The 21,995-nt window shown below is 37.8% G+C and overlaps 4 protein-coding genes and 1 pseudogene across 5 annotated transcripts; 3 read left to right on the forward strand and 2 right to left on the reverse strand.

Annotated features, from left to right (window-relative positions):
• Window positions 1–972: 972 nt before the first annotated feature.
• Window positions 973–3,944, forward strand: LOC129095118 (cornifelin homolog A-like). Its single transcript, XM_054603498.1, has 4 exons — window positions 973–1,001; window positions 1,979–2,080; window positions 2,228–2,415; window positions 2,666–3,944. The coding sequence occupies exons 2-4, from the start codon at window positions 2,017–2,019 to the stop codon at window positions 2,864–2,866; spliced, it is 453 nt and encodes a 150-aa protein (XP_054459473.1). The 5' UTR covers window positions 973–1,001; window positions 1,979–2,016; the 3' UTR covers window positions 2,867–3,944.
• Window positions 3,945–6,939: 2,995 nt separating this feature from the next.
• LOC129094689 (cornifelin-like) lies at window positions 6,940–7,639 on the forward strand. The gene is made up of 3 exons (XM_054602949.1): window positions 6,940–7,006; window positions 7,143–7,330; window positions 7,439–7,639. Exons 1-3 carry the CDS (start codon window positions 6,940–6,942, stop codon window positions 7,637–7,639), a joined length of 456 nt encoding a protein of 151 aa, XP_054458924.1.
• A 1,423-nt stretch (window positions 7,640–9,062) lies between these two features.
• On the forward strand, window positions 9,063–10,712 carry LOC129094690 (cornifelin homolog B-like; annotated as a pseudogene).
• Window positions 10,713–11,358: 646 nt separating this feature from the next.
• On the reverse strand, window positions 11,359–15,285 carry ttc4 (tetratricopeptide repeat domain 4). The gene is made up of 10 exons (XM_054603193.1): window positions 14,994–15,285; window positions 14,692–14,809; window positions 14,394–14,555; window positions 13,907–13,984; window positions 13,664–13,788; window positions 13,435–13,521; window positions 13,015–13,256; window positions 12,766–12,850; window positions 12,265–12,347; window positions 11,359–11,638 (listed from the first exon to the last, which is right to left on the reverse strand). Exons 1-10 carry the CDS (start codon window positions 15,102–15,104, stop codon window positions 11,539–11,541), a joined length of 1,191 nt encoding a protein of 396 aa, XP_054459168.1. The 5' UTR covers window positions 15,105–15,285; the 3' UTR covers window positions 11,359–11,538.
• An 833-nt stretch (window positions 15,286–16,118) lies between these two features.
• Window positions 16,119–20,182, reverse strand: pars2 (prolyl-tRNA synthetase 2, mitochondrial). Of its 2 annotated transcripts, none has more exons than XM_054603002.1 (4): window positions 20,050–20,182; window positions 18,148–18,487; window positions 17,545–17,790; window positions 16,119–17,460 (listed from the first exon to the last, which is right to left on the reverse strand). In XM_054603002.1, the coding sequence occupies exons 2-4, from the start codon at window positions 18,469–18,471 to the stop codon at window positions 16,579–16,581; spliced, it is 1,452 nt and encodes a 483-aa protein (XP_054458977.1). In that variant the 5' UTR covers window positions 18,472–18,487; window positions 20,050–20,182; the 3' UTR covers window positions 16,119–16,578. The 2 variants fall into 2 exon arrangements, with proteins under 2 accessions (XP_054458977.1, XP_054458976.1); XM_054603001.1 differs by having other exon boundaries at window positions 16,120–17,460; window positions 18,148–18,484.
• Between the last annotated feature and the right edge of the window lie 1,813 nt (window positions 20,183–21,995).

A 21,995-nucleotide genomic window follows, 5' to 3' on the forward strand; every position in this document is an offset into this window, starting at 1 on the left:
CACGCCTACCTTCGATGACGTCAGTGAGCAGACTGAAGCTACTCAAGGACCCACCCAACTCAGACAGCAGCAACACAATGAAAATCACGTGACCACAATCGCGTGGGTGAAAATCACCCGACGTTAGTGTTCTAGGGTTAAAAACTATAAAATTTAAATACCAGGTACTAGGGGTCACTTACTCGATTGATTATCGTGGATATGCTTTGGCACTCGCAGTTACCAAACCTAAGCCACAACTGCAAAGTAACAACAAGGCTTCTAAACCTCTACTTCTAAACACAAAATCAAATACAGAGACAGCTGGGGCCATTATTTATTTGCTATAAAGTCAAAGTATATAGTAAAGATAGACAGTGGCAAGATGAAAGTAAACTCTTGTATCAATCTGGAAAATTCGCCTCAAACCATCTTAAAATGATTCTCGGTTATTAGTGCAGAGATTTCCTTGTGGGAGGACCAACATTTTAAATGACTGTATAGTCAGCAAGCTAATTTAGTGATCTACATTGTTTCTGATACATTATTGCCATTGTGTAAGTTCTGATTCAGGTGAACATAGGTGTCTTCACTATACTTCAAATGTATTTACTCTTCTTCAGCGTAGTTGTTTTGGAAAACAGTACCAATGTAAAAATTCTGTGATGTCAAACGGGCTGCACTGAAACTTATTCTGTGCAACACATCAAGTCTTCTTGTGAATGAATGTATTGTTCTACTAACAAGGAATTGCAGAGGTTCAGCCAGTAAGTCAAACATAGATAAATGCCAGATAAAATAAAATAAAAAATCTTTGGAACTTTACAGGTCAGGTGTTTGCCACACCTGACCTGTAATGACATCAATAGAAATGAGGAAGCTAGTCTTAATGGGAACGTCGGTTCAGGTTATGCAGCATTGTTGGAGCTTACTTGCTCGATATGCATCAGGTGCCGCTCCTCATACAGGATATACTCTTTCACATATTTCCGTGCTGACAACACCGCTTTCAGCCTTATCAGGTAAGATTTCAGGAACCTGGAAGAGATATCTTTATTTTGAGCTGAAAATGAAAATGTGATCTTACATGCTGGAGGCTCACAAAAAGAGGTGGTTTATGAAGAGTAGTTGGTTTTAATTTAGTTGTCTATCACAGCCACATGCACTACTTTTTGTCAGATCATACTCTTCACAAAGACAGGCGTTTGGTTATTTCCGAAAGACAATCAGTTGCTGTTGTTTTAGGTAGCATAACGTGCAAATTCACAGCTACCTACTGGAAATACGTAGCTGTATATTTCATTCAGTACTGAAATATAAAAACAATGAAAGGTATCTGCTTGTTTTATATTACTAAAATGTAAAATAAATCTGTGTTTTTATCATGGCGGCTCCCTTTGGTTCTATTGCTGTGAAAAATAGGTAGACTGGGGTCACTGACTCACTAGGCAACGATTGGTGTACAGTCACTGTGCAGAACAAGCCTCTGAGACAAAAGTTCAGACAGTAGCATTGTGAACACCAGGAGAGCTAAAGTAACTGTAGTAAGTAAAGAGAGTTTTTCTCTGTCACTGCAGCTTCTTCCCCTGTTTCCAATGTTTACATTGGGATCGACCATGGATATTGATTATGTTCCCCATATGCAATACTATATGCAATAGTAAAACTTACATAGCATTGATGTACTGCTTTGGTTCTGATATTTATGCAAAATATTTATGCAAATTTCTTCCGGATAAAAGAACACTTGTGCGCTTAGACACGGATACAGGGAACAAAATATTTGTGAAGGCACTCTCATAAAGTCACAATGATTTATACATTAACTAATTAACTAACTCAAACTAATTGCCTTTACATAGTACATGAGGTTATATGAAATATAATCAGTTCATCAACTCTTCAGGATGAAATATGTGTATCACATTTCTGTTAGGTGCAACTCAAAATTATTTTACCCAGGTTTTCTTGCTAAAAACTGATTTCTCTGTGTTCACAGGTTTATTGTTCTCCACCTGAGGTAAAGTTCAAGAGCCAATGGCACATCCCTTGACAGACTGGAACTCGGGCCTCTTTGACTGTTGTGAGGACACAAGTTCTTGTAAGAATCAACAACACAACTTTCGATAATTTTTATTAAAAACTCTGTCATATATTTGTGGATACTTGTAAAAAAAAAAATCATCTTTGTGTCCTTCAATCACATAAAGCCTCTTAGACTTTGTATTACATGTATATATTTCTTTAGGTTGCTATGGTTTCTGGTGCTGCCCTTGCCTTGCCTGCACGGTTTCAGGTAAATTTGGAGAGAACCGTTGTCTCCCGTTATGTGACATATGCAGCCCCGCCATCACAGCAGCCTTTGGACTACCTCTATGTGTTCCTCCTGCAGCGTTGGCTTTACGCGTTGGCATTCGACACAGATACGGTATCAAGGTACAAAATGTGTAAAACTGATCATGTTTCAATGGAGCCTCATATACATCTACAAAAATAAAGCAATTTTACAAAAGAACATTTAAATTTACAGCTTTAGATACTTGAATTTAAAGAATGTACACGTTTGTCATTTTCTCTGTTGACTTATTATAACTAAACACAATTGGATTTAATGATTAATATAAGACGTTAAATACTGACAGGAATACAATACAAATATCATAATCCATATGTTTGCTCTCTGCAGGGTTCTCTCTGTAAGGACATAGCGAGCTCCTGTTTCTGTGAGTGGTGCTCCTATTGTCAGATGCATCGAGAGTTAAAACATCGCAAGAAAAACCAGCCCATCATTGTCAACATGCAGCCTCCTCCAATGATGATGGCTCCTGGACAAACAAATGTTGGTTTTGTGAGCCAACCAGGAGTTGTTATGGTTCACCCATACTGAACCTTGTGGGTTCTAATGGGTGGGCTCTGTCTTTCACAAGAATATTAGATTTTGGTCAGATGAATTATCTGTAATGTTGTGTACATTCATTGTAAAAGCTGATTATTTTAGGTGTGGGAAACAGGGAGGACACAGTCTTTCTTTGGACAGTGATATAACATTTTTTAAACAATTGTGTTCCCTTGGCATCTGAGCTTGCTGGGTAAATGCCAGTCCCATAATGCTCCAATATTGATAATCATGGCATTCTTTGGTGAAAGTTGGTAGATTTGATAAGGTTATCACTATTTTTTAAGACCAAGGCCTTAACTTACTTAATAAAAGGGAACTACTGTTGTAAAAGTCTCAAAATGGGCTTCTTCCATCAGTGACACATAACAAAAGGTCCCAAGATATTAATGTAGAGGCTCATATTGTTACTGTAGCATGGCAGCAGAACTGTTCAAATGTCAGAATCTGGGTCACACAGACAAAACCTCTCTGTTGATGTCTTCGGTTAAGTTCTTATCATCAAAAGTTGAATCCAAGGAAACATCCTGCAGATACCTCTGTCCTAAGGATTCATCAACATTTCCTATAAGTTTGGATTTTTGTCCAAAACCTTATTGATCTGATTATTGACAACTATTAGTAACAAATTGACAATGATTAAAATTAACATATGTGTGCAAAAGAAACAATACTTTGAATAAACCTTGACAAAATGTACACATGCAGGTGAACTTTGATGCTACCTAACACCCTTACTTTTCGAAGAACGAGAAGCGAGACCCCAAAATCGTAACCGTCGTAGGTAGAGGTATAAATAGAGGTATAAATAGAGGTATAAATAGGAGGAGGCAACGAAGAATCAAGGCTTTTTCTGGTCTTCTGAGGCTTGAGGTCTTGGTCCTTCTTTGGGCTTTTTGGCTTTTTTGACTTGGTTCTTTAGGTCTTTGGACTTAGGGCATTTTTAGCTTTTGAACCTTTGACATTTTGTCTTTTCTCTTCTTTTTATATTTTACAATTTTGTAACCCTGTATTTTCCTATTTTTGTAAAAACCAAATAAAACTGGATTGTGTTTTGTACACTCCAACCAAAGTCCAGTCTCGCTCATCTCTGAGGGTACCTTCGTAGTCTCCTAAAGGTAAGAGAGCCCTTCCTCTGGGATAGGCTGACAGTAGTAAATTATTTTAACATAAATTTAAAAGAACATACCTGATACAAGCTAAGGTTAAAGTGATGTTGTCCAGTATTATGTCATTTACTAACTTGGTTGGCTCAGAAGGTTTTGATGCTCTGTATGATTATTGTGCATGATGTTGCAGTGTGATTATTGTGCTTAAGACATTAGATGTTGTGTTTATAGTGAAGCAATAGAGGTCAGATTGGTATCCAAATTGAGGGTGTTAGGGCCAGGGGCCTGAAGCTGCCCATCATAACCAAGCGAGGTTCCCTACCGCACGGGTTCCTCCTCCAGCAGTGGCCCTTTTAAACAGGGTCCATCCTGGAGTACCGCCAGTCCTCCTACACCTATTGCACACACACATCTAAATCTGTTGATATCCGGCTGTCGGAGAGACCGACTTCTTAGCCTGAAATAAGTGATATGGCGGTGGCTAGTGTATTAAGTTATCCTGGCTTTTGCCCACCTAAGCAGGCTAAGACGGTTCTGCGTGTAGATTGTGGGGGGTGCATTCGTTACCTAGGTCAGAGGTAGAGTAACAAGCCGTCTCCCAGTGTCTTACCACCATTGGGAGGGGGTATCAGTTACGCAGCGAGTCTGCACACCTTTTCAATACAAACTTCTCCTTGCCTTGCCTGTATAGCTGAGTTGGTGCCATATGCTTTTATTTTACGTGAGTGTGCCCCACTGGCTAGTTCATGGCTGTCACATCTCACCGCACTCGTATGCCGGTAACATTGCTGCTGGTTTAGGCCGCATTACTGCCAGCGTCGTCACAGAAGCGTAACACCCACCCTCTGGTTCTTCCTCATGTTTACACTGTAAGCTGTCAGCACTGTTGCCATTGTTTGCGCTGGGAGCACAGCTGGCATCGTAGCTGCTATCCGCTGGCACAGCCATTGCCACGTTGAGAGGGGCGTAGAGGCAAAACATACACTCTTAATTTTGCAATAATAAACTTTAAGTATCAAACCTTGGATGACCTTAAGTCTGCCATGAACACAACTCGATTTACTTTGTTGTGCTGCTTTAATCTGTAGGCTACTTTTTGTCATGTCAAAGTACGAGTTTTCTGAGGCGCCCAGGTAGCTCTCCTGACAGAGCAGACGCCCCATACACCAAGGCTGAGTTTCGAATCTGACTCGTGGCCATTTGCTGCATTTCGCTCCCTTTTCCAGTCCATGTAACCCGTCAATCTTATAAAGGCAAAATGGCCAGAATAGAAGACTTCTAAAAGGCCTTCAATTAAAAAATATAAATAGTAAAGATATTTCTGGGTGGAAGCCATTAAATTGAAAAAACAAACACCTTTTTCCTCCGTGACTTGTGCTTTATCAGTAAACTCTTATTTAACTTAGTTATATGGAACAAACAAGCTTGTGTAATGGATAGTAATCAAAATATGACGGACATACTGTACTTGGCATTAGGTTTTGTTTTCATTTGTTCTTATCAATAGATTCAGGTTTTGCAGTATTGTTAGTGCTACCACACGTACAAGATGCCACTCCTACCCCATGACATTCTTTTAGTCATTCACAGCTTCAGAGTCGCCAAGAAGGTGTACAGCGCCATCAGGTAAAACATGTTACATCTCTAACCTAATGGTTAATTAAAAGCTTAATGACATACTGTAAAGTTAATTTACTAGATAAAGAGAAGGGTGGTGTCAGCATATCAAATAATAGATTTTTGTTAAACAATAGACGTTTTTTTTTGTTTTAAAAAAGTGATAAAGTGATTGATGCAAAAACATTTTTATTGGATGTAGTTATTATAATATGATGGACATACTTTTACCAGCATGTAGCTTAGTTTTCTTCGTTTGTGTCTATGGATTTAAGTTTTACTGCATTGTTAATGTTCAGCTGTCCGACACGAGCAAGATGTCAACATATCCTGACATTATTCCTAATACTTTACCATGACTGTTTTCTACTTACTATACCATGACATTTTAAGACATACTAGACACTATGACCTTTTTCCAGACATTTTTCAACTTACTTTTCTATGACCTTTTAAACATATTGAAGTAAATAATTTTTACGTCTAACTGTATTCTCGCTTTTTTATTACTTTTTTCGACATGCTATACAATTACCTTTTTAATGACATTCTTCGAAATACTATGAGTTTACTTGACATACGACAATTACTTTTTTCATGATAATTTTTTGACAGACTATGCCATAACCTATTTCCAAGAGAGTTTTCGACATTCTTTACCCTGACACTTTTACAAAAGACATATCATAGTATTCTATAAATATTAACTTAAAAAAAATCATAGTGTAGTACAGCATAAAAAGGTATTTAAAAAGTATATCACCGTATGCCATTAAAAATGTCATAAAAAAGCAACAGTACAGAATGCCATGATAAGTCTAGGCAGTTTGCCATAACAAATTAATAAAAAGTGAAAGAATAGTATGCCATAAAAATTACCATACGAAAGTCATAGTATAGAATTCCCTTTTAAATGCCATAAAAACAATATAGAATGCCATAAAAATGTCATGAAGACGTCATAGTATTGTATGCCATAACAATGTCATAAATAGTATGCCAAAAAAATACCATAGAAAGACTTAGTATAGAGTAGCAAAAAATATGAATTAAACAATAATAGTACAGTATTTCATAGTATAGTATGCAATATATAAATACATAAAAAGTCTATAAAAATAGTATAGTATGCCATTAAAATGTCATAAAATGTTCGTCTAGTATGTCATAAACAATGAAACCAGGTGATCCACCTAAGAATATAAAAGTGGTGCAAGAGTGAGACTTTCAGATATGTGCTGCAATTGTGCTGGGTTTCTTTTTTTTTTTCTGAGCATTTATTTCTGTGTGATAACAGGTTCTTTGTAACTGCCTGGCGCTAAAGTTTTCCAACAACAAATGGCAGCACAACCCTTGACAGACTGGGACAGTGGCCTCTGTGATTGCTTTGAGGATGCAAATACTTGTAAGACTTAATACCACACCTTTGAAAAATATGTGTTTTGTGTTTGGATTTAAGGCCTTATGTCATGTGTAAGGCCTTCTTTAGCAAATCATTGTAGTGATTCTACTACTCAGTTGGTGTATTCATGTTTTTTTAGGCTGTTATGGTTTCTGGTGCTGCCCATGCCTTGCCTGCACGGTTTCAGAAAGATTTGGAGAGAATCGTTGTCTCCCATTATGTGACATTTGCAGCCCTGCCATATTTGCAGCCTGTGGGATACCTCTGTTTGTGCCTCCTGCAGTCCTGTCTCTAAGGGCTGCCATACGAAACAGATATGGTATCAAGGTAGGATGATTGTAAAGCTGATGATCATTGGATTTCACACAACAAGTTTAATAGAAGTGAAGCAATGTTGATTTACAACTTTACATGTTTTTTCTTGGTTCTCTGCAGGGTTCTATCTGTAGGGACTTTGCCGTTTCCTGTTTCTGTGAGTGGTGCTCCTGGTGTCAGATGCATCGTGAGTTAAAACATCACAAGAAAAACCAGCCCATCATTGTCAACGTGCAGCCTCCTCCAATGATGATGGCTCCTGGACCAACAAATGTTGGTTTTGTGAGCCAACCAGGAGTTGTTATGGTTCACCCATACTGAACCTTGTGGGTTCTAATGGGTGGGCTCTGTCTTTCACAAGAATATTAGATTTTGGTCAGATGAATTATCTGTAATGTTGTGTACATACAGGGAGGACACAGTCTTTCTTTGGACAGTGATATAACATTTTTTAAACAATTGTGTTCCCTTGGCATCTGAGCTTGCTGGGTAAATGCCAGTCCCATAATGCTCCAATATTGATAATCATGGCATTCTTTGGTGAAAGTTGGTAGATTTGATAAGGTTATCACTATTTTTTAAGACCAAGGCCTTAACTTACTTAATAAAAGTGAGCTTCTGTTGTAAAAGTCTCAAGATGGAGGCTCAGGAGAAAATTCACAAATAGGGTTCTAAACAAGAAAGAGCATTTCGGGGACATTGCCTAAAGAGTAACGTGTCTGTTGCTGCTTTAGTTCAGGTGTGAAGAAATTCTGTATAATTTTGTATAATTAAACACATAGCATAGTTTCATGTTGTGTACCCAAATGGCTCTCTGGAGGATTTTAAAACCCAAGAAGATTTTAATTGAAAGTATAAATTTTATCTGCAGCAATAATCACATAAAAATAAGATTTATTCCTATATAACTTCTTTAATTTGAAAACAATTATTATTAACTATATGATTATGGGAATTATTCTGATGGGGAATTTTTCTGTTTGTATGAAAAATGAGACAATCTCAGTGAAATACCTTACATAATACATCAACGTGTTGACTGAGTCTCTGCTGCACTTGCTCTCCTCCCCTGAGAAAAACTGGTGGTTGACTGTGTGTTAATGTCGGTGAAATCACAATCAAATAACAAATGTAAGAAAAAAAATAAAAATACTTTTTTATATTAGTGACAAATTGACAATGATTAAAATGAACATACATGTGCAAAAGAAAGGATACTTAGAATAAACCTTGACAAAATGTACACATGGTATCAAAAACCACTTGCGGCACCAGCATATTAATCAAAAACATTGCTTTGCCTGTACCTGCAGTATAACGTGTCTTCACTGATGCTATCAGTAGAAAGAGTCCAATAGCAGCTTTAAGAAATGAACTTTGGATGACCTGTGTACTGTAATAAAACATGAATTACCTAATTGTGCTGCTCACATCATCTCCTTTTTGTCAGTCATATCTACATCAAGACTTCAATGATGCTTCAGATTAAAAAATATATTTAAAAAAAATATTCTGCTTCATAAATTTCTCTTTAACTGAGCAGTGGAAGAACAATTATTATCATATTTGCATGTATGTTTCTGTGTTTTAATGGAAGAATGGATGCATTCAAACATGATGGTCAACTATTCCTAACTAGCTGTTTCATTTTCAATATTATTAGTCAATAGCTTCGGTAGCACTGCACTCCATTCCTAGTTCAAGACATATCCTTTTCTTTATTCACAGCTTCAGAGTCCTGAAGATGTCCCGCGCCATCAGGTAAAACATGTTGCATCTTTGTCTTAAGGGTTAAATGAAAGTTTAATAATATACTGTGAAACTGTGGTGTGGTAGATAGCACCATCGCCTCAAAGCAAGAGTGGCCTGAGTTTGATTCCCGAGCTCAGTGTGGAGCTTGCATGTGCTCCCGTGACAGCGTGGATTTTCTCCACAGTCCAAAGACATGCAGCTTAGGTTAATTGATGACTCTAAATTCCCCTTAGGTGTGGATGTGACCGTGAATGGTTGTCTGTCCCTGTATATGTCAGCCCTGCGATTGTCTGGCGTCCTGTCCAGGGTGTTTATTGGATGTAGTTATTATAATATGATGGACATACTTTCACCAGCATGTAGTTTAGTTTTCTTCATTTGTGTATATGGATTTAAGTTTTACAGCATTGTTGATGTTCAGCTGTCCGACACGAGTAAGATGTCAACATATCCTTTAATCATTCACAGCTTCAGATTCCCCACTAAGGTGTCCAGTTCCATCAGGTAAGACCTTAAAAGTTTGCTAATAAGACATGTACATATTTATCTTAAAGTTTAGTCTGACATTCTGTAAACGTGTTTTTCACTTTCTTTGTAACAGTCACATTCAGAAGTTTTTAACAATATATATTAAGCTTGACTCAAAAACAGAGTAATCCTTTTTTTTTTAAATGTCATCAGTGTGATTGTTTTAAGATCATACTGTGTGACATCACAGTTTGATATACTGTGGGATTTTATCCCTATTGAATATACTTGTATGAGAATATAAAAGTAATTACGTGATTTAAAGCATGTTGAGTATATTGAAATACGCTATAATAACACAATCAAAGGTATCCAATATCTGCGTTGTTTGTTTTTTTTAAATCAAGGGACACTGCAATTTTCAGCACAACCCTTGACAGACTGGAACAGTGGCCTCTGTGATTGCTTTGAGGATGCAAATACTTGTAAGACTTAATACCACAACTTTGAAAAATATGTGTTTTCTGTGGATTTAAGGCCTTATGTCATGTGTAAGGCCTTCTTTAGCAAATCATTATAGTGATTCTACTACTCAGTTGGTGTATTCATGTTTTTTTTAGGCTGTTATGGTTTCTGGTGCTGCCCATGCCTTGCAAAATTTGGAGAGAATCGTTGTCTCCCATTATGTGACATTTGCAGCCCTGCCATATTTGCAGCCTGTGGTATACCCGTTTGTGCCTCCTGCAGTCCTGTCTCTAAGGGCGGCCATACGAAACAGATATGGTATCAAGGTGTGATGTAAAGCTGATGATCATTGGATTTCACACAAGTTTAATAGAAGTGAAGCAATGTGGATTTACACCTTTACATGTTATTTCTTGGTTCTCTGCAGGGTTCTCTCTGTAAGGACTTTGCCGTTTCCTGTTTCTGCGAGTGGTGCTCCTGGTGTCAGATGCATCGAGAGTTAAAACATCACAAGAAAATACCACTGTCATCACCATGCAGCCTCAAAGCGCAATAAGATAAGATAAGATAAGATAATCCTTTATTAGTCCCGCAGCGGGGAAATTTGCAGGCTATGCAAATGCTGCCTGCTCCAGTAATGATGGCTCCTGCACACCCATCCCAAGCTGGTTTTGTGAGCTATCCAGGAGTCATCACTATGTTGAACTGAGCTTTGTGACCTCTCATTGGTCTCAGGTGTCTTGTAAATGACATATCATTCAGCTCATATTATGGTGTTTGTTTTGTTAAACAAAAATCCTGAATGTTTTTACCAGTAAAGATTAAAGATCATTTTGAATTGTGTCCTTTTGGTATCTCAGTGACATTCATAACATATTGCACAATATCATCTACATATCATTTAGTGCTTTGGCCTGTACCAAAGGGCTGCTAAAAGTTTTGCAAGCCACCAGGTGTCCCTGTTTATGCTCTGTTTGAAGCCCAAACACCTAAAATCTTTAACACAAAGTGAGGGGCGAATGAAGCTTTGGGGCTTTCGTTGTAAGCCCCAAAGCTTCATTCGCCCCTCACTAAAAGTAAATAGTTGACTAGCGGCTCAAGTTATTTAAATTTCAGACCAAAGATCCCTTTTATTTTTTTTTCAATCCTCATTCCTGGATTTATCCTAAACCTCTTACATTGGTTCTGTGAGTTTTGGTCCAAGTCGGTTCACAGAGGGTTTTATAATCTGTTTTCTGAATAATTTTGTTTGATTCATTTATCTAATTGAGCTTGAATAAATGTATTTACGCTGTCAATCTGCAGTTTATCTTTTTACTGAAAGAAGCACAAAGAATCCACATGGATAAGTTTTGGAGATTTAATTTGTTTTATATGAATTTATTATTGATATTTGGTGTCAAACAATGTTTCCTGCTCTTGACCACAAGAGACATGCATATATTCCAATTTGTCCGTTTCAAGGACAAACTCAGTCCACTGGATTTGAAGAGCAGATTAAGTGCATTTAAGTCCAAAGATTTGAAGGATTGTTTTTACAATCCTCGTATTTTCTTTCCTGTTAAAAACTGCTTCCAGAATGACGAGCTCCTAACCAGAACGATGAAGCTTGGAGTGCCTGCCTTGACAAAATACCTGTTAAGAGAACAGAGAAGACAGTGGGTCAGGAAATGATTGTGAAAGGTTAATGTCAAGGAAGTTAGTATAAAGAATCCATGGTACAAATATATTCCTCAACAGATAATATCCTCGAAGATAAACATTTGTCCGTACTGGATTACAAAGCAAAGGATCTATGATAAGGAACATACAACTCAAGGTAGAAGTCATGTGTAATATATTAAAATATCACTGGTTGCTTGCTTAAGTAGGGAACACCAAAGAGGTGACAGCAGGATTGTTTTCAAGCAACTTTAATGGTTGTCATTGTTTTGTGGCAATTTTTTGCACAAACTCAAATATCATTAAAAACAGAGGAACAATTTCAGCCTCATTAATAATTAATTTCACTACAATGATTAGGATTAGGGTAAAGTTGTGTGCACATATAACCACTAAGATTAGCTTAAACAAAACTGAACACTTAGGCTGCTGTTTCTTACACACAATACCAAAAATCTAAATTTTATGAGGTCCAGGTTGAAATATGAATTACAAGAAAGTAATAAACACCTGCCAACTAATCAAAATGGAAAATTATTGATGGTATATATCAAAATGAAATCACACTTGAAAAACAGACTTTTTCTCAATGGATGTACCTTTTATGCTGCAACACTTTTAGAAGGGAAGTCTCTGGGTTTACTTGGTAGAGTGTCTCCTTCTCCTCATCTTCAAAGTACAGCTAGAAAGTGAGGAGGGATCAAATGTATTCAGGATTAACAATTGATTTTTTTTCATTTCATTTATAACTTTTGCTGACAGTAGTACCTCTGATTACTTAGCAGAAGAGTTATTCTTATACCTACTAAAATATCAATGTTACAGTAGGGCTGGGCAATATGGCCAAAATCTATCTGATATAAGTAATTTAATATATCAATAATAATATGTTTATCAAAATATAAGTTTTCTGGTAATTGAATATTTATTTAGGAAATAACTAAATGGTAAAGCCTGTTTTGGATACTCCTGGGTTAATTAAATACTTTGTGAATGATAATTTATGCAAGAACTTAAGTGCAAAATGAACTTAAAAGTTTCAAGTGACATTATAGAGAACAAATAAAAAACAACACAATGACTATGTTTAACACACAAACCTCCAAATTTTGGGGCTGGTATTTTCTGTCTGCATCCCAAGGTGGAAGTTCTTCTCCAAACATAACCGCCAGGTGATCTATAAAACTGAACCAGACAAATTGCAGATGTGTTTCTAATTAAAAACAGTTAAACGTTTAACTTAATTTAGTCAAATGAAATGAAGAAAGGTTGACATATGGATAATCCCACAGAAATACACCAAATCAAGCTATATCAAGGACTAAACAAAAAGTACAAGAAGAGCTTACCAGTTGTTCTCGGAGAAATCAGAGATGAAATCAGTCTGCCGGTGTTCAGGATAGAGGAAGAGAACAGGCCAGTGCAGACAGCTCTGCTCATCCACGAAGACCTGAGCCCCCGTGGCCTCCTGAGAGCTGAGCCCATCCAGGTTCAGCTGCGATATCGCTGCTGAGGAGCCTTCATCCTCATCCTCGCTGCCTGAACCGCTCTGACGAGGCTTCGCAGACTGGAGGAGCTTGATGCCTCGATCCTGGGTAAAGCAAACAAAAATGTGTATAATCATTTTAAAAACAGGCCATTATTGAATATAGATTTAGTGTCAGAGATTTGATTGGTTCAGGGATACTATTGTCAATGTCAGTCCCACAGGTTTGATGTTTATTTAATAGCATGTTAGGAGTTTATTTTATTTTAAATAGCATGCCTACCTTTATAGCAGCCAGAAGAGCTTCTTTCTCACCATGCAGCTTTTTTTCTTTGATCTTGGCCTTCCTGGCATCTCTCTCTGCTGTTCTCTGTGGCAAAAAAAATGTAAAAGGGCTTTGTGTTTAACTGGAATTACTTTCAGAATAAAACAGACAAAATGTCCCAAAAGCAATCCAGGCTTCTTTTAAAAACTCCACCCCAAAAATCTCTTAAACTAATATATTATTGTACCTTGTGTTTATCTGCGGCTGCTCTCAGCTCCAGCAGCTTCTTTTCAGTTGGATAAGCTTTGAGCCCCTCGTCACACCACTGGATGGCCTCTGCAAAGGTACGCAGCTCTATACAACTCTGAGCACCTGTAGAAACACACGTAAGATACACAGGAGTGTTTTGGTCATTATGATTACTAAATACTAGAGTTTCTAACCATAAATATGGTGATATTCTAAGACTAAGCAGTATTATATAACATACCTCTGATCAAGGCTTTAAGGTGGTCTGGTTTAATCTTCTTTGCAGCTCCAGCATCGTTCAACGCAGAGCGCATGTTACCTGAGTAATATAAACCAGAAAAAATTATGATGAAGAAGAAGAAATTCAGAAAAAGAAGAAAAAAAACATGCAACTGTTTTTAAATGGAAATGTATTATTCTGTAATATAAGGAATTGGCTGCTCATCACCTGTGTACATCAGTATTATATTTTTATTTTATATTATCATATTTTGGCTGCTGCACTATTCTATGCCTTAGGTTAAACATACATTTTACTTATGCAACTTCTTTTTAATACATATTCTATGAGCCTGAGAACTAAGAAATGATATGGCAATTCATCCTAATTGTTGTGCATATGACAATAAAGGGCTTGAACTTATTCTTTGTAAACAACCTTATTGGTTTTATGGACAACAACCCATATTCATATGTATCTGTATGACATGTAAATTAGGGATCCTTACCCAGGTGAAAGTGTGCTGCAGCCCGGTTGGTGAGGAGGACCATGTTGAGCTCTTGGTCTCCACATTTCATCTTCAAACCTGCTGTGTAGGACAGTATGGCCTTCTCATAGTTCTTCTCCTTGAAAAACGCATTCCCCTCATCTTTCAGGCTCTTCGCTTGCTCTGGGGACGAGTAAGGAGGCTATGAACTGGATTTTTAACAAATGATCAAGTTTTAAGACAATAGCTGTTTTCACATAAGCATAACTCCAGCAGGTGTTGCAAAAGCTTGAGGGACCTAAAGTTGTGGTCCACCCACCTTCTGGGGGTCTATCCTCATCGTGTATCATGGCCTGCAGACAAGCTAGTTCTGGGTATTTCTGTGGGTCGATCTCTTCAGGGGCTTTTTTCATGAACATAGGTATTCTGTCAAACTCCTGAATGAGACAAAAAACAGAGAAATCACTATGGATGGACAGAAAATGCAAAGTTACTTGTATGAATTTACCATTTAACGTTAACTTGCTGGCTTACAACAAGAACATTTAACAGCTAATTTCAGAAGAAATATCTTTCTTTTTCTAATGTCATTAACCGATAGCTCCTACATGTTAGCGTTACCTCTTCCCAGTTGTCTTCACTGAAGGCATTTTTATATTCATGGGTCTTGAATTTTTCGATAAACTCGTCCATGCCATCGTCGCTGTCATGTTGCGCCTCCGATGACGCCATTTTGGATCAAATATAAATGTCTGAAGCGTTATTTTGTTGTTTAGAAATCTTAAATAAACTGTGACATTGGATCACTGCCACCAGCACACCGGCTATGTTAACGTTACCTATTCTAGAATGTCTTGTTTACACATGTGCTTGAGCGGTACTACGTGGATAAAGATCCGTGCGGAAACACAGTGACAAGATACATTTGGTCCGCCGCCGCCTGACCGACTAGGGATGAATAATTATAATAACTTATGAAAGATGATAAATAACTTTATACATTAAGTGCAAATTATGGAATTTATAGGGAAATCCTTTGTAAGTCACCCAATTCACGTAACAGCTAAATGTACCAGTTACTTTTGGGTAGTATTAATGCTACAAAACACAAAATTACTTAATGAAGTAGTCTGCAATGAATTATTATAATTCATAATATATTCTACTAATTATTATATACTGCACAACCCAATACGATTTGAAGTAGCATTGGTTCAAATTAACTTTCACCAGCAACAATGAATTCCTGCTTTAACAACAAAAACATTTTTAATAAAATGATATCTCTTAAACGTGGCAAATTCTGCATTTGAGATTATTTGACTTGGTTTTACATTTTCCACACATAGCATTTAGAAAGCAGGACTTTTATATGTAATGTAGTATTTTCATATGGGGGCAAGGTTGTGGAACGTCAGTAAGTACATTTCAAGATAATAGTACTTTTATTTACTTTAATGATATGCTACATTACACCTTCACTATATTTAATAGAACATGCTCTACTTTTTATGACAGCTACAGAATCATACTTTCTGCACAAATCAGGATTAAATTGTAAACAAAGCTGTTAAAACTGACATTTACCAGCAACAAGAAATGTTGGTTTCCTCTGTATGAATAAATTACATTTTGTTACACTTTTATTTTTTGACCTCTTACTTTTGTATTTTCACCTTTAATGGAGTATTTACAATACTTATAGACTGTGGTATTTTGCTTATGTAAAGAACTGAGTACTTATGTTACCACTGGAAATGGTGATTTTATTTTGCCTTGGTTGTATTCACAGTATTTACCAAATGCCTGCAATGAGCTGCACTAAAAGGTTCAGTTGTATGTTACAGATGCAAATATTAAATCACAACAGAAAATAGTCATTCTTTCTGTTCACGTCTTATGTTTTAATTTACATGGGGACATAAAAGATTGTAAAAAAATGAAATTGAACCATTCTTGTGTATTACATCATGAACCAAAAAGGCATGTTAATATCCATAAGGTTCATTATCAAGCTTTTGTTGAGACAGTTACTTTTTCTATAATGTCGATCAGTAGGTATATTTTAGGTTTTTATAAATAAAGTCCCATTCCTTTTTGACAAAAACATATAAGGCTTTTCTGTTCTTCCCCCACCACCTCACTGATCGCATCATATACAAACATACAACATACAAACATGTATTTCTACAATCAGAGTTGTTATTTATACAGTTTCCACTCTTCCCAAAAGATCTAACAGTCCTTCTTTACTAAGAAACATCGTCTCACCTGTCCCCTGACAAATCACCTCAAACCTGGGTGTTTCCTCCAGAGCTCCATGTCCTACTACAATAACATACGGATAGCCCAGTCTGCTGGCATCCTTCAGCCTCTTTCCAATGGTCATCTGTGTTCGGTCGTCAAGAACAACTTCACCTCTCAAATGAGGCCCGGTCTCCCCTAAAGCGTGAACCAGTTCCTCAGCTAAAACTGCCACCTCATCCACTTTACTGCCCTTCTTTGGGGGTAAAACACACACTTGGTAAGGGGCGAGAAGGCCTGGCCAGCGAATCCCCTCTTCTGTTGACAAAACCTCAATGGCTGCGGCGAGAATACGGGTTACCCCGAGACCATAGCAGCCCATCTCTGTGATACTAGACTTGTTCTGTGCATTGCTGAAGGTGGCATTGAATATATGTGAGTACTTTTTACCCAGGTAAAAGGTGTGGCCGACCTCTATACCCTTTGACTCTACCAGTGTGCCAGTTTTGCACTGTGGGCAGTCAGTTCTGTCTGATGACATGGTCTCTACATTAGCAGAGAACGAGCAGTTCCCACAGACCAGAAGTCGGTCCTCACCGATGTCTGCTGGCAGCTGGAACTCGTGGGAGAGTTTACCGCCGATGTTGCCTGTGTCCGCCTGCACCTGAACACAATGCAGACCCAGCCGGACAAAGAGCCTTGTGTATGCCTGGCACACAGATTCATAGGTCTCGTAAGCTGCTTCTTCACTCACATCAAATGAGTACATGTCCTTCATGTAGAACTCCCTCCCTCGAAGCAGACCAAACTTCGGCTTTGGTTCATCTCTGAATTTGCGGGTGATCTGTTGTTTAAAAAAAAATGTCAAGATTAAAAAATGGCAGCTCATTATAATACATACACTGGTGGCAAGAGGATTAAAGGCTACCTGATAGAGAAGCAGAGGGAGCTGCCTGTAGGAGAGAGTCATCTGGTGAGCGACCAGAGTCGTCACTGCCTCCTCATGTGTGGGACCCAAGCAGTAGTCGGCTCCATGACGGTCTTTGAGACGGAACAGCTCCTTTCCCATCAAGTCCCAGCGCTCACTGGTTTTCCAAAGATCAGCAGAGCACAAACTGGGCATGTCCAGTTTCTGCCCACCGATCCCGTGCATCTCTTGGTCAATTACTCTCACCTTTAGATTTAGGATTGCAGTTATTACATGTTTATACATTTATACTAACTTTATCTCCCCAATAGACTATGCTCTTATATTTATTTTTTGTCATGAATACAAAACATTTATTTATTTTCAGGCCTCTAAAATAATATTTAAATAATTCAATTTGAATATGAAAATATTATTTATATATTTTTTATATTGTTTTACTGTATATTGTGTGAATTATAAACCAGAAAACAAAATAACCACATGCATATGATTTATCTTCAAGTCTTTTGTGGTGGTTGCTAGTTTTCTAAATTTATAGAAATAACAGCAATTTAAAAATCATAATAAGTATTTCAATTGTGTAACAAAAACTAGTCTCACCAGCTTCTCCATGGAGCGGACGATGGTAGGAAGGTAGTAGTAACAACCGGGATTTGACGGATGGATGAGTCCGGCCTGCTGCATTAGCCTTTGACTCTTACAAGTCATCTCTCCCTGCAGCCGGCTGTTCTGCCCAACATCATGCAGGTTTGAGGGCTGGTAGAGGCGGGACACCAGGAGTGTGGGTTTCATAGGTTTGGACTTGGTGGAGGCAGGAACAGTGGCATGCTCAGCACATCCTGAATGGTTCCTCTTGGGAAGTACTGAGGTTCTGTAGAGCCGCTGGAAGACTCTCGGCCAAATGTGAGTCATTATAGGCTCCATGGTAGATCCAGACCTACTAGACGAGACAAATCAGTAAGCGCTGGAACTATTACTCAGTACATAGAGAATCCATCCATTTTCCGTAACCTGCTTATCCAGTTAAGGGTCGCAGGGTTGCTGGAGCCGATCTCAGCTGTCAATGGGCGAAGGCAGGGTACATCCTGGACAGGTCGCCAGTCTGTCACAGGGCTGACATATAGAGACAGACAACCATTCACACTCACATCCACACCTACGGGCAATTTAGAGTCTTCAATGAGCCTAAGCTGCATGTCTTTGGACTGTGGGAGGAAGCCGGAGAACCCGGAGAGAACCCACGCTGACACGGGGAGAACATGCAAACTCCACACAGAAGGTTGACCAGCCCGGGAATTGAACCCGGGCCCCTCTTGCTGTGAGGCGACAGTGAGGCCACTACACCACCGTGCAGCCAATTAATTTATTTGAGATACTTTTTGAGTGAAAATGCCAAATATTCTCTGGTTACAGCTTCTCTGAAGTGAGTTGGTCAACAAAAGCCCAAACACTGTTAATCGGACAAAACAAGACATTTTGAACTTAGATAAATTGTAATGAGCATTTTCTCTATTTTCTGGAGTTTTATAAAATAAACAATTAACAGAATAATCAAGAACATAATTTAAAGGATCCAAGTACTTCTTCCCCTAATGTTGCACATAATCTAGGTGTTAAATTCAGAGGCGGAAAGTAACTACTTAAATGGACTCAAGTGCTGTATTTAAGTAGTTTTGAGGCTTCTGCGCTTAACTTGAGTATTTCCATTTTATGCTGCTTTATACATCTGCTACACTACATTTGTCCTACAGATATATTTTCTAGTTATTCTGCAGGTTAAGATTGATAATAAAAATATAACAAATAGATAATGATGTATCATCATGAATAAAGATAATTGATTATTGATCTCTTGGTGAAATCCACAAGCTACCCAGCAGTATAGATAGTAAGACATAGGTCTCACCTTTATTAGCTGTAACATTTAAGTAATGTACTTAATAATGCATTAACAATTATAACTACTGACTAAAATACATGTTTCTGAAATGGGCCATTCTGCATAATGATTACTTTTGTTTTGATGCTGGTACTTTTAGCAACTTTTAAAGAGACTTTTACTAGTAACAAAGTATTTCTACCCTGTGGTATTGTTACTTTTACTTAAGTTAAAAATCAGAGTACTTCCTCCACTGCTTACACAAATACACATCATCTAAGTGTACGTTATTTAGCCTATAGGAAACGAAATGATAGTCGGTGCTGCATGCAGGTATTGAACAGGTGAAGTCAAGGTCGTCAACACGTCATTTCCACTACTCAGATGTTGAAATAAACTACAGATGTGTAACATAAATGCAGATGATTGCTTGTGAATGTAAATGCCACTGACAGGTGGCCAAAGCGTCCACAACAGTGACAGTTCACAGATAATAGATGACGTTATAGATCACCATCTCCTGCCCAGACTGACAGGTTAATGTTAGCAGTTTAGCTAGCTGAACTTAGCTTCCTCAGTTAACACATAACGACGTAGCTACGAAACAAGTAAACAAGACTCACCTTGGGACCGACAACTACTGTCTGACTGTTCACAGTAGATTATCTGAGCAGATTAAATAGTGACATTTCTATAAAGTTGAAAACTGCAAACACATTGAGGTACCCGCAGCATGCTGTTTTCTTCTACATAGCCGGAGACTCGTCGCTCTAGTGCTACATCGCCACCTGCAGGTGTGGAGGAGTAACGACGCAGAGGCGAGTAAAGGGATGGCGTCCTCAGTAATAGGTGGCTCTGTAATGTACTACATTAGGTGTTTTTAATTTGCTGTAGTCCCATCTACCCAAAAGAATAATAGAAATACCTCTGAGTATAATACCACAATAATGACCTCAATGTCCAAAAAATATAATTTAATCAACATCTGAAAAATATGATTATAGGCATTATATAAGTATATTTCATGACAAAACAGTTAGATGGGATGGCATTATTGTACAGGTGTAAATAATATCGTACACTCTGATTGTATATTAACTCCACATAACATTAGTGTTTCCTTAATAATCCAAAATTCACTTCACTGAGATTACTTCTCTTGCTGGACCACCTGGCAGTGGGCTTCGGGATCATTTGATTTCCGTTGTGCGGATTATAAATTAAGTTGTATATTGTCTCTGTTATTATTCATATCAAGAAAGGAGACAGAAATCTGAAACCTCAATCCCGGTACACCGCATGACGGTTACTTCTATGTTCAGCAGACGAGCTAGGCCCTCAGGCAATGTTTTTATGTTAAAATTGAGCTCCCAAGAGTTCAACTACAAATCTAAATCATTTTCTTCTGTGTTAAGATCAAAGACTACGTCGAAGACGTCATCTCTTTTCTTTGCCACAGAGACAAACATTATCTTGGGAGAGGACAGTGATAGACTAATGATCCCATTCAGCTCAAGACGACTGTGTTGGAGAGTGCAATAACATAAAACCAAGGAAGAGGTGTAATAAACAATGGGGCATACAAATTATAGCATTTCGTAGAGGTGTAGAGTGCCTTAGAAATAAAAAATAAAGTTTATTTGTGAGAATCAAACACAGTGGGGTGTACAGTGTACTATTGATGAGTTTTTATTGAACACACGGTACTATCACATGTAATCTTTGCCTTTTGTTGACATTTTACTGTACTGCAGCTGTGTTAGTGCACTTTTGCTGGCTTTATAGCATTTTATGTCAGCAATTTGAAACCATTATTCCCTCAGTGAGTCAATGACACATGAACACATGATGGTCAGCTCACACTGCAAACAGAGTGTCCCTCACTCTTCTCTCTCAGGTGGACACTGTGGGGGACATAGTTCAGGCTGTAGTTATACAAACACACACCCACACTCACACACAAACACACACACTGATGTATTTCTGAGCCAATTAGGGATGTGCCTGTTTCATCGATTTATCGAGGAGCCCTTGTTGTAAGATATGGTTTTCAGAGACTGAATGTCTCCTGGAGATATGAACAATCTCATTAGAACAGATCTTATCTGCAAACCTCACATTTGCCTATTTGGTTTTAGAAAAACTTCAAAGTTCAAAGTTCCAGGGAAATGCAGTGTGTATATATATATATATATATATATATATTTATTTATAATATAGTCTGTCCTTACTATCTGATGTCCTTGATCTAAAAGCTAAAACTCCAATTCAAGTTGCTAACCGGGTGCTCTACAGCAAATTGCTACCAGATGCTTAGGATTGCCTAAATGCAGAATTTAAATGTATATGAATATTGAAGTGGTTTTTTTTTGTTTCGATTATGGCAGCTTTGACTCCCCGTTCCCCGTCTTTGTACATTTGACTTCAATCAGACTTCAGTTCAACTTTATTGTCATTAAACTTGTGCACACTGAAACATAGTCTCTGTTTCATTCATTGATATAAAAATGATCCTCTCTTACATCATCTTTAAATCTTCAGTGTCATCTGAATTCTCAAATTCAGTCAT

Source organism: Anoplopoma fimbria, chromosome 8 (genome assembly GCF_027596085.1).
Source record: "Anoplopoma fimbria isolate UVic2021 breed Golden Eagle Sablefish chromosome 8, Afim_UVic_2022, whole genome shotgun sequence".
In the NCBI taxonomy this organism is placed as follows: domain Eukaryota; kingdom Metazoa; phylum Chordata; class Actinopteri; order Perciformes; family Anoplopomatidae; genus Anoplopoma; species Anoplopoma fimbria.